This window comes from Cheilinus undulatus, linkage group 20 (genome assembly GCF_018320785.1).
Source record: "Cheilinus undulatus linkage group 20, ASM1832078v1, whole genome shotgun sequence".
Lineage (NCBI taxonomy): Eukaryota > Metazoa > Chordata > Actinopteri > Labriformes > Labridae > Cheilinus > Cheilinus undulatus.
The window spans coordinates 21,784,256-21,796,789 of NC_054884.1; the positions used below are offsets into that span (position 1 = coordinate 21,784,256).

Here is a 12,534-nt window from a genome sequence, read left to right on the forward strand (position 1 = left end):
GTGGAACACCAGCTTGAAGTTGCTCCATCACACAGGCTGATTCTTGGAGCAGACACCTACCAATCATTGTAGCAGGGTCCATGATCACTGATGCTGACAATCAGACACCTGATTGTCAGCACCTGGGGGTATCAGAGACTCAAGACAAGAGTCAACAGCAACAGCAAAATAAGCTGCCAGTATGTCTTGTTTCTTTAGACTTAAATCATCCAGTCCACCAAACAACATCAAACGAGTCAGTGGCAGAAAAGCTGTTTAGTAGTGGCAGGGAGGATTTGGCAAATCTTTCATAGGTGCAACCCACATATTAGGCTCTGCTGCTCATCCCACAAAGGCATGTTCCTTAAAAATGTGACACCATTTTAAAGGAAAATTAACAGGCTTCCCTATGGTATAAAATTTATTACCAAGAAGCATTGTTTCAACAAAGAAAAAATCTACTGAACAACAATTTCCTTTCTTTTTGCTAGCATCATGTTGCTTTAAGTTGGAGCAAATGTAGACATCCTTAACGAGCTTTACCTTGAGCTAACTCTGTCAGTGTTGTCTTTACTACTACTACTACTAGATCTTTCCATTCTCATTTTAGCTAACACTGATGTGAATATGATGCCAATGATATTGTGCAGCCCTATTCTTTACACCAATCAATTTCATAATTTTAAGTTATATTTATATAAATTCAGTAAAACCACAGGAGACTGTCAAATTTCAAAGTTTCCCATGCTTTTCTCTCGATGCCTATGATCTGGTTGTTGTTTTACAGTAATGTGACTGACTCCTGGCATTGGAGTGCAAGGCTAAGTGATAGGTCAATTGAAATGACATTTTCTGCATGCTCTGCTGTGGTGTTTATTTCTTAGAGTTGTTTCTACCTTACAAATGCCTCCCTTGATTTGGGTTATGTGGCCACTAAAATATAACAATGAAAGGCCAGTGTTCCAACCAGTCTTAGGGAAGCCAGCAATATGTACATGAATACCCAGTAAAAGTTCTCAAAAAAGTTGAGTTTTGACTCTAAAACTAACCAGTATTGTTTGGAATATTCCTGTTGCTTTTTCTTCATTTTACAACAGACATTATGAGTAAAAACATGTCATTAACTAACCTCCTACTCTATGATTTCATGGCGTAGATGACAGATCAGAGACCCTGGTCAATGGCAAAGCAGCAAAATGCGACCCCAACCCACTGAGGATCTTTCCTGAACCACCACCTCCAAGATCAGTAAGTTATTACCATCATAATATCATTAGTGTGGACTAATATTGCCTGTTACACAGATTTTTGCGTGTCTGCCATTCTCATGGTAATGGTTATAGCATAATTGACCCCAGTAGGACTGCTGAGAGCAACAAAGTACATGTGAAGGTTCACTAAGTTTTATATACTACGGATTGGTAAGATTGCAACAGTATTACAGTGGTTTTGAATCTGTGGTCATACAGACCAAAAACATTTCCCACAATTCTCAGAGTCACAAGCCTGAGGCTGTGTGAAATCGATTCTCCCACAGAAACAGGTATTTAATCACTCAAGGGGGAGCAAACTTTGGGAAATGAGGATTGAGAAGTCTGTGAAAAGAGCTGTGGTGTGTTTTATGTCGGCTGCAAGGCCGGTGGCTCCTGGATTGGCCCAGTGTGACTTCAGGAAAAATGGAGTGAATGAGAGGTTTAGAAGATCCTGTAAGTGCCTTTGAACTTGGCTAACACACATGTAGTGGCCTCCTCTAATATAAACTGCAGTAGCAGCTGTTGCTAATCAGAACAAACGCTTAGTGTCAGCACTTATGTGTGTGAAAGTGGATGGACTGAAATGAAAAACATTTCTGCCTCTGTCGTTTAGTAACATTTAATTCGTAGTTCTATTTTTGAACCTGAAAAATATGGCATTGTTCTTCACATGTGCAGGAATTTCACAGTTGCAGTAAAGCTTCCACAAATCCCTCAGATGTGTCTGGCAAAGGCATTACTTCGTCCTTCACTTCTGCTTCCAGCTGTGGTGTGACTGGTCCCGTCTTGGGAAGCCTGAGTAAACACGTCCACAGCGAACCACTCTTCGGAAATCCTTTCATCTGCCTGCGGGGCTTCCATCCATCTCCAGTGATGGTGTACACCAGAGTTAGCATGTGCTTCACTGTGAACACAGAGTCTCCCCTTATCATTGCAGTGAAAAGCGCCCCCTTGCTGTTGATATAGTGTCCCTGCATGGCTGTCCACTGACCTGTTGTGATGTTGTAGCAGTCCATTAAGCAGCGCAGGAAGTCGTCACAAGGCCCATTACGCATCACATACAAATTGTCCCTGTGGGCCGCCATACAGTGGCCATAGCTTTGAGATTTGATCATAGTGGTTTCAAGTTTCCACTCGTTTTTCGCTGGTATGTATTCATAAATATCTGTGGTGTCTGGTGGTTTCCAGAAGCAAACAAACATCCGCCGTCTTGCAACAGCGCAAGCTGCAGAAGCTACCGGCCTTGGTGCATGTTGAATAAATGTCCACTCTCTTTTCTCAACGTTGAAACACTCTGCCGTGGAAATTGTCCTTTTCTGGAATTCCCCACCAATGGCGTAGAGTCGTCCTTCATGCCCCAGCAATGTGAAGTCAAATCTTGGTTGCTGAGGACCTGGAAGAGCTGTCCAAACCCCAGAATCAGGGTTGTAGCAGAAACTAGCATCAACTGTGTCTTTCCCGTATCCATAAACTCCCCCGACAATGTACAATCGATTGTCAAGAACTGCCACGCCAGCCATGGAGGTGCTGCAGAGAGTAGGAAGATTAGTCAGATGCTTCCACTCTCCAGCTTTTTCATCAAGGTAGCATACAACCCTAAAGGAGTCATGCAGCAGCTCCATTGATGGAGAATGTGTGCCTATTGCAATAAAAGAAGATGGGGATAATGATTGAGAATACTGAAGAAGCTCTTCAGAGATTGTACTCTCTGCTGCTTCCCACAAATCATCAAAGGCATCACAAAGAAAAAGAGCAGCCTTGTGAAAAAGTGCATGCACACCAAAGACAGAGGCTGCTTGATAGAGCAGTAGACAGTTATCGGAGTCAGTGATGTCACAAAGATGCTGCACCAAACACTCCACCTGCAGGAAAGCAGCACACTCAACAGCCTCTACAAGCTCATCTGGATCTGTGAGAGTGGGAATCTCCCCCCTGCAGACAGCAAGGGCAATAAGGAAACCCCTTGCATGAACTCCCCCCTTTAAGTGTAGCTCATCCTGGTGGCTTTCAATCATCCCAGAGTGGAAGAGAGCCCTGAAGTAGTTGCTGTTCCTCGCAAGTAAGGCCCGCTCCACAGTGAACCAGCTCTCCTCTACTTTGACTCTCACCCAGCCGGCGTAGTCCTCCAGATCAGGGGTCGAGTTCTCAGCGTGAGCAGCCAGCTCGACTCCCAGGTTTCCAGGCACTTCCATGATCCCTTAAACCCAGTTTTCCTAAAAAAGGCTCTCAAAAGACAACTCAGTGTGTGACTCAAGAGTAGATCAGCCATTTTTCCGGCAGATCCGGACGGTAAATAAAGGTTTGTGAGGGTTCCATTGCGTCCTGTCTGCATGGTCTGAAAATAGAGCTTGACTATAGATAGCAGCTGTGCCACTTGCAAGCGTCAGGCAGGGACAGGAAAACTGTTGACATGCACAGTAAGCGGTTATGCGGCTGCACGCAACAGGTCATTATCATACCCACAGTATAACTGGCTGGCTTAAGTATTTGCTGAATTATTCATGACTATGTTATCTACTTGCATTACCTCTTTAACCTAGATTTGTTTTCCACAACTATTTCTGTTTTGCCCTTTTTATGGGTAGTCTTTGTAAACACAGATGCAAACCAAAATGTTGAACCAAAAATATGCAAGGTTTAGAGGAGGTTAAAGTGTTCCCAAGCAGACATAATGATGGAAAAATAAATACAGTTCGAGCACAATGAGTGTCATGGGCTTGTTTTATTTACCATTTTCATTCATCGTCTTTTTAACAATAGAATTTTTTTTTCTTACCAAAATGAAAATGAAATAAGTGATGTAAAGATAAGGGCTCCCCAAAGCAGATTGTTTTTATCACTACCTTCTCCTCTCCTCTGAGCTCCCAGCAGGCTCTTAGATACACTTTAAGTATGCGTGTGTCTATGTGTGTGTGTTTTCACTGTGCCGGATTCTTGGCATGGGAACCAGGGATTTTCCATGTTCCTTCGACTCTTCGTTTTTTGGGCTCTTTTTCCCACTCTTTACTCAAAGCCCCTCCACCACCACCACACCCGTATTCCTCCTCCTCCTCCTCCTTAGCCTCCTTACACCCCTCTGGCTTTGTTATTTATGCTCTGACTCCTCGATCCATTCCTCCTGCCCCATGTTTCTGTGGTTAGGATGTGAGTATATGTGCGTTTGGCTTAAGTGACTGCTGCTATTCGAGAGTCGTCTGTGAGAAGAAACACTTTTCTACAGATGAACACCTTACTTGTCTGCTTCCCTTCCAGCTGGTTTGTGTAAATGCTCAACATACTCTGCTTGAACCTCAGCCCAAGCAACAACAGGCAGATTTAGTTGGAAAAGAGAGAAAAGAGAAAGAGAAAGAAGATAGAGATAAGGGTGGGTGGGCGGTCAGGGGGCTGTTGCTGCTGCTGCTCTGGAATGCCTGGCTCTTTGTTTTAATTAATAACAGATGCCTGAAACTGCAGTTTTTTTCACTACAGAGCAGTTTAAACTGTTAATGTTGTTGTGTCTGACTTTAAAGTCTTCAGTCAGAGCAATCACTCTTTTTAATTGAGTTTCAGACCAGCCTTAAAGCTACAGCATGTAACACTTAAAACTTACTTTAACCATAGCATGTCACTGACAACTATTAGATTGATGAGTCTCTTTGAATAAATGTGTGTATAATCTGTGTCAGTCAGCACCCTCCATTATGTTTTTAAAATACAGTCATGTGCAGAAGTTTTAGACATATAAGGATTCAACGTGGGCATGGAGAGGGAGGGGGTGGTCAGAATCAGGCACACATGTGTAGCCAAGGTCAAGCTCGACAGCATCTCTTTTGTTCTGGCCTTTTCACCCCTGGTAATATGTTTGGATGGTTTGGATGCCCTTAGGACATTCACGGCACTACCAGGGGCTTGTGACAAACCCTACTACCTGGCTGGATGGTACTCTAGGCCAGGGGTTCCCAAACTTTTTCTGCCCTCGACCCTCAAACTGAAGGTGCCAGAGACCAGGGAACCCCACTCTCCCTGAGGGTTGTTAAAGCATAGCTGAACACAGCCATTGTCAAAATAGCATAACTTTGAATTCAGCATGAATCTTACCAAGTGATCAAGTTTTTTTCTTACATTTGACTAATTTTATGCATGTATTTCTATGAAAGGGGCAACAAAAGGGGGGCAAAGGGGGAAATCATGTATTGCACATGTCCTGTCAAGAAGCTACAATATGCTACAATCAGTGTAGTCTGGCTGATTTTGCTGCAGACAGGTCCTTGTGTCGCATGCAGTTATGACATGTTGTAATGAGGTAAATTCTGGCCTGGTCATCTGAGGTCATGTTTGTGCATCAGAAGCTGTTATCCTCAAAGCAGGTTTGGCCTGCGTTGTGCCAAAGTTTGGTGGAGCGACCATGGAATGAGGCTGTTTTTCAGGGTTTTGGCTTGGCCCCTTGCCTCCCGGTAAGGACAGTCTTAATGCTTTAGCATACCAAGACATTTTGGACAATGCTATGCTTCCAACTTTATGGCAACAGTTTAGAAAGGTCCTTTTCTATTACAACATGACTGTGCCCCAGTGCACAAAGCAAGGGCTATAAAGACATGGATTGATGAGTTTGGTGTGGAAGAACTTGACTGGCCTCTCAGAGCCCTAACCTCAGTCCCTGTGTAATGGTCAGGCAGTTGAATATTTTTGTCCATATAGTGCATATAGCATGAACCATGTCCCATCCGTTAACATGGAGGAGGCAGGCTTTATGACTAAACTGCAGCCAGCCAGGAGGTGGAGCTATAAATGTTTTGGCTTAGTTCCCAGCCAGATAGCACAAACAAGAGGGATATACCTTGGACTGGTCACCGGTCAATATCTGACCCAGTCTTTCTAGTTTAAATCTGCTTATTTTCTTCTCTTAATATTTCCTTTTATTGCATCATCCTGCTGAGAGAAAACTGTAACTCATGCTACATTCTGACATTTACATTTGCTGACACTTGCATTATGAGAAATCCACAACAGCTCCGTAATGTAGAACTGATGTTGCTCCACCTTCTTCAAACCGCAGTGATAACATCTCTGTCCCACGCAGTTCTTCATGTGGATCCTTTTCCTACACCCTCTGGCATGCAGGCTAATCACAGAAACAAGTCATCGTCACTGGGACTGTATGCTGATCATGACATGACGCCAGTCATAAAGACAACATTCGGCATCTGCTCTGTATTACTGGAAATGCATTTGATCGATGATGTGATATGGTGGGGAAAGAGCTCACAAACAGGGCATTCCCATGAATGCAACAGCCTACATTTTAAATGATGACGTGCTGATTTTTGTATAAACAGACTGAAATTATGTTTTTTGTTGTTTTCTCACAAAACATCTGTAGTTGAGGACCCACCACAGTCTGGAAACCACCAGACATCCTATTTTTCCCTTCCATTTTATTCATTTTTTTTTTAAAACAAGATGGCATTGCTACATGCCAAACTATCAAACTCAGAAAGTTGATATCAGGGTTATTTTGCACTAAAAGGAATATTTTTAGCAGAATCAAACTGTTCTCCACACTCAATTTAACAAACTCTGATCTCATGAAAAACTTAAAAGATGTTTAACTTTGCAAAAGTTCAAAATTTTCCACAGAGCCAGCCTCCCTAAGGCATGGTTTGCATGATATATTCAGCTCCTCTGCTTCAGGCTTATATTTCAAACCTCTATGATCTTACAGAGAATATGACAGCCTTGGGGTAAACGCAGTGAAAATGAAGTAACACAGACAGCGTGCTCAGATCATTGGTGGGAGGAAACATTAGATGTAGTTAGGAAATTGCCTTTTTGTCATTCACCTCTTGGGGTTTCACAAAGTTCACTTGAGAAAAAGTTTTAAACTATATCAAGCAAAATTGGACTTGTGCAACTTGAGTGTACATATTGGGCCCTGAGGTGACTTATGCTATCTGTAGCATAACATGCCATTTCTGTTACACCCCTCTTTGCCAGGAGAATTATCTTGCTGTAGCAATCTGTCTGCTGCATCCTTTTCTTGAGATGTTTCTTCTCTATACCTAAAAGAAAATAAAGATTTTATCTTCCCAGGCACCCACTGGATTTTCAGATCTGGTATGTCCTCTTAGTTCTATATGCCAAGTTGAAACTTGCATATCAGCCATCCTGGGCCTGCCACAGAAGATACAGTATCTGAGAGGCTATTGTCAGACTTCTGCCCACAGCATGAAAGATAAAGGATGCCTATCAGTGAAGAAATTCCAACATCATGTTTTCACCTGATGGCTTGACTCCTCAAAAGTAATCTTATTCAGAGAAGGGTGAAGATATGCTTGAAGTGTTCAAGTCAAATCATGCCAGCATTCCTCAGACATATTCTGTAATTATCTGATCACATTATCAGATATGTTTCTCCAGAATTTCCAGCAAATATCCGATGGGCTATTTGAATGTGACAGGCCATATGAAAATGTAATGTAAAACTTCTGTGGTCATATCAAATAGCAAAACCATAGTCTTGTCTCAAGTACCTCATGGGAATATCTTAAAATTTCCATTGCTATATTTTAACATTTCAAATTAATATTAGTTCATTAACAGTTAAAATTCACACTTCTTTATATCAGTGGCAAAGCATCTCTTAAAGACCTTCAAAATGATATTAGTAGCTTGCAGTCTTTGGAGTTGTTCTTTAGGCTACAGTCAAGGACGAAAGTATTGGCACCCCTGGAATTTTTCCAGAAAATACACCATTTCTCTCAGAAATTGTTGCAATTACAAATTTTGTTTGGTATACACATGTTTATTTTGTTTATGTGCATTGAAACAACACAAAAAGCTGAAGAAAAAAGACAAAACTGACATAATTTTACACAAAACTCAAAAAAAATTGGCCGGACAAAATTATTGGCACCCTTTTAAAACTGTGGGTATATCATTTTATTTCAAGCATGAGTATCACTCATTTAAACTCACCTGTGGCAGTAACAGGTGCTGGCAATCTAGAAATCACACCTGAAGCCAGTTAGAATGTCTAAAAGTTGACTCAACCTTTGTGTTGTGTGCCTGTGTGTCACACCAAGCATGTAGATGAGAATGAAGAGCCAAGAGTCATCTGAGGACTTAAGAAGCAAAATTGTGGAAAAATATGAACAATCTCAAGGTTACAAGACCATCTCCAGAGATCTTTGAATCCCTTTGTCCACTGTGCATAATATAATCAAGAAGTTTATAATCCATGGAACTGTCGATAATCTTCTTGGATGTGGACAGAAGAGAAAAACTGACAAAAGAATGCAACCAGGATAATTGGAAAGGTAGATAAACATCCTCAGTCAACTTCCACACAAATTCAGGCTGTCCTGCAGACTTAGGGTGCAAAAGTGTCAGCTTGGACCATATGTCGTCATCTGAATGAGATGAAGCGCTATGGCAGGAGACCGAGGAGAACCCCACTGCTGACAAAGAGAGTTTGCAAAAATGTACCTGAGTAAGCCTCTATCCTTCTGGGAGAACATTTTGTGGACAGATGAGACTAAGGTAGAGCTTTTTGGAAAAGCACGTCATTCTACTGTTTACAAAAAATGGAATGAGCCCTACAAAGAAAAGAACACAGTACCCACAGTCAAACATGGTGGAGGTTCAAAGATGTTATGGGCTTGTTTTGCTGCCTCTGGCACTGGGTGCCTTGGCTGTGTGTAAGGAATCATGACATCTGGAGACTATCAAAAGATTTTGGGCCACAATGTAGGGCCTAGTGTCAGAAAGCTGGGTCTGCGTCAGAGGTCATGGGTGTTCCAACAGGACAATGACCCCAAACATACCTCAAAAAGCACTAAGAAATGGTTAGAGACAAAGCTGGAGAGTACTGAAGTGGCCAACAATGAGTCCAGATCTAAATCCCACTGAACACCTTTGAGAAATCTCAAAGTTGCTGTGGTAAGAAGGCACCCTTCAAATCTGAGAGACCTGGAGCAGTTTGCAAAAGGAGAGTGGTCCAAAATTCCATTTGAGAGGTGTAAGAAGCTTGATGATGGTTATAGGAAGCCATTTGTTTCAGTTATTTTTTCCCAAGGGTGTGCAACCAAATATTAAGTTGAAGGTGCCAGTAATTTTGTCCGGCCAATTTTTTAAGTTTTGTGTAAAATTATGTCAATTTTGTCGTTTTTCTTCTGATTTTTTGTGTTGTTCAAATACACATAAAGGAAATGAACATGTATATACCGAAAACATTTGTAATTGCAACAATTTCTGGGAGAAATGGTGTATCTTCTAGAAAAATTCCAGGGGTGCCAATACTTAAGTCCATGACTGCATATTTCATCAACAAACATTTTAGACCCAATTCATGTTCAGATATGAGTGAAATATACTGGATGTTAAGTCAGTTTACAGTTTGTTGCTTCACTACCAAGTGAAGAAAAATTAAACAATTAACAGTTCAAGCCAAGAGCTAGAGCTGGTCAATTATTTTTCGCCAAATAAAAAGTATTTTTACACTTGTTTGTGTAGTGGTAGTCATCTTGCTCTGTACACTTAAATGACTGTTGCATACTATTTTTCTAGCTCTAACTATACTTTTAAAGAAACAGTTAATTTTATGCATGTAAAAAGGTAATTTCTAATTGATGAGTAGCCTAGTATAAAGACTTGAAGTGGGAAAACAGCTAGCCAACCTAGCATTCTTAAAGTCAAACAAAGCATTTAGCCCTCTTAACCTTGTTTTTGAACAAATAGTTTCTTCTTTATTCACTCTTTACACTTAAAACAACAATCAGCTTGTTTTTTACTTAATTGTTATAAAGTTAGTTTGTTAGCTTGTTTATTTGTTAATTAATAGTAAGAAAGTTAGTTTGTTAGTTAGCTTGTTTATCAACTAGTTAAAAGTAAGTTAGTTTGTTAGTTAGTGTGTTTATTTGACAGTTGGTTAGATTGTTAATTTGCTTGTTAGTTTTCTAGTTAATAATAAGCTAGATTGTTAGTTATTTACTAGTTAATAGTAAGTTATTTTTTTGGTAAGTTCATTAGTTAGCTAGTTTATTTGCTAGGCAGTTAGCTTGTTTATTAGCTTGTTAATAGTAAGAAAGTGTGCTTATTTGCTAGGTTGTTAGCTTCTTTATTTGTTAGTTGTTTAGCTTTTTTATTTTCTAGTTCATAGTAAGCTAGTTTGTTACTTATTTACTAGATAATTGTAAGTTAGTTTTTTTTTGGTTAGTTCATTTGTTAGCTTACTTATTTCCTAAGAAGTTAGTTTAATAGCTTGTTAGCTAGTTTGCTTGTTTATTTGCTAGTTAATAGTAAGCTAGCTTGTTTATTTGGTAGTTGATCGTTGGTTTGTTTGCTAGTTTGTTGGTTAGGTTGTTAATTAACTAGTTAAAAGTTATTTAGTTTGTTAGGTTTGTTCATTACAAAGTTAGGTAGCTTGTTGATAGGCTTGTTAGCTAGTTAGCTTCTTTATTTGCTATTTTGATTGTTCATTATCTAGGTAGTTTATTAGTTTGTTTGATCATTACCTAGTTACGTTGTTACATAGTTATTTTGTTTGTTAGTTCATAACATAGTTAATTAGATAGTTCATTTGTAATCCATTTGTTGGATATTGCCTGTTAGCTCAATACCACAGTTGCAGAAAGATTGTAATCCAAAAGAAGAGGAAAAAAATACATTCAAACCACATAATAGATGCAAAAAAGTATCCACAATGATTAATTAATCTATTCATTAATTTTGTGCCACTTGTCATTATTGTATTTCATTGAATATTTGTGGTCATTTTGGATTATATTTATGTTGTGTGCTGTGTTTGTGAATTGTGAAAAACAAAGTTAATGTGGTTGTGTAAATAGTATTGTCAAAATGAAAAAAGTGAACAGATTCCAGTGAATGCTGAAGTTAATGGGGATCCAAATAAACAAAGAAATAAAAATAAACATATTCAAGGAAAGTTTCCAAATCCCTTCCTAACTGTCTGACAAGTTTTCTGGTGTTTCCCTTTATTCCAAGGAAACAGAGGCAGAACCAGTTTATCTGTTAATATTTGTGGATACAGCTTAAATAAAATTGAAAAACATAGGTCCTGCCATCCTTATAAGGTATAAATGCTGACACATTTAGATAAAGACTTCATCAGTAGGAAAAGTTAGTGAAGTAAGAAAAAAGTGATGACAGAAGTCTCCAGCATATGTTGTATTATGTGGCTCATTATATAGTACAGTAATGAAAACAGTCCAAAACAGCAGAGAGTTTGCTGTTTCCTTGCAAACAGACAGTCTTTACCACACAGGAGAAGACAAGAAAGACAGAAGTGAAGCCAGACTGCTGATTGATTTCAGGAAAGCCACCAGGCCCCCACACACATTAGAATACGCACCCTCCCTCTACTTTCCATGCCTACACATACACACACACTTTTCCCTTAAGGCAAGCATGTAAGTCTTTAGTGCACGGGGTCAGACAAGGATTGGTTACATGAGGCTTTCCCTGCTTACTCCTGCAGTGACAGCTGGATTATCAGCCTGCAGGGAGAACACATGTTGATAATACTAGAGTGTGTGTACTTAAGTGTTTTATATACTTCGACGAAGGCTTCATGGTTGCAGGGCATGCAACTTAAATCAATTTGCTAGATTAAAACACTTCACCCATGCTTCTCTCTTCTTTTAGGGTCGGGAGCCGTTCCCCTTACCTCCAGTTCCTGTTCCATCTGCAGAAAATACAGAGAGTTACTACGAGGAGGCTCAGCCCTACGAGGAAACCTTCAATGGTAAGAAGCTTTTAATATAATCCTCCTTTGAATGTTCATATTACAGCCCAGCATAAGAAGCTTCAAATATACTCAACATTTTAGACCTTTCATAATGTTTTTCTTTTTTTTAATTGAATTTAAGCACAGGTGTAAATAATATATTTCAATATGTTGGCATACTAAAGGTATTTTGGGGTTATCTAACGCCACTTACCCTGAAAAAGGAGATCTTGCTAAGCAGTTGAACCTTACTTTGTTACCTAAAAAAAAAGATGCTTCAAAATTTTGTTGATATAGTGATTCATGTGTTGAACAAGGCTAACATAAACGGTTTACTCTTTTCGGTTATACTATTTATAATATTTGTATTTAAAAAAAACAAATAATCACTGGTTTAATCCTGAGGCTGTTCATTAAGGAAGAACTGTAAGATCATTATTTTGAGTCATATCTTGTAAACCTTAAAATCCCTTCTCAAAAATAATTTCGACAGTTGATATTTTGTGGTAATTTCCAATCTATAACGTATTTCTTGTTAAATAAAATCTTTAGATGTGTAAGGACAACAAAACAACACCA

General features: G+C 39.6%; 2 protein-coding genes across 4 annotated transcripts in view; one reads left to right on the forward strand and one right to left on the reverse strand.

Moving 5' to 3' along the window:
• afap1l2 (actin filament associated protein 1-like 2) overlaps positions 1 to 12,534 on the forward strand; it is a 62,008-nt gene that overhangs the window by 33,033 nt on the left and 16,441 nt on the right. For all 3 annotated transcript variants that reach the window (XM_041815263.1, XM_041815264.1, XM_041815265.1), the window contains 2 exons: positions 1,136 to 1,227; positions 11,874 to 11,973. In XM_041815263.1, coding sequence (XP_041671197.1) covers positions 1,136 to 1,227; positions 11,874 to 11,973 — 192 coding nt within the window. The remainder of the gene's footprint in view (positions 1 to 1,135; positions 1,228 to 11,873; positions 11,974 to 12,534) is intronic.
• LOC121528107 (kelch repeat and BTB domain-containing protein 13) lies at positions 1,847 to 3,705 on the reverse strand. The gene has a single exon (XM_041815266.1). The coding sequence runs from the start codon at positions 3,422 to 3,424 to the stop codon at positions 1,916 to 1,918; it is 1,509 nt and encodes a 502-aa protein (XP_041671200.1). The 5' UTR covers positions 3,425 to 3,705; the 3' UTR covers positions 1,847 to 1,915.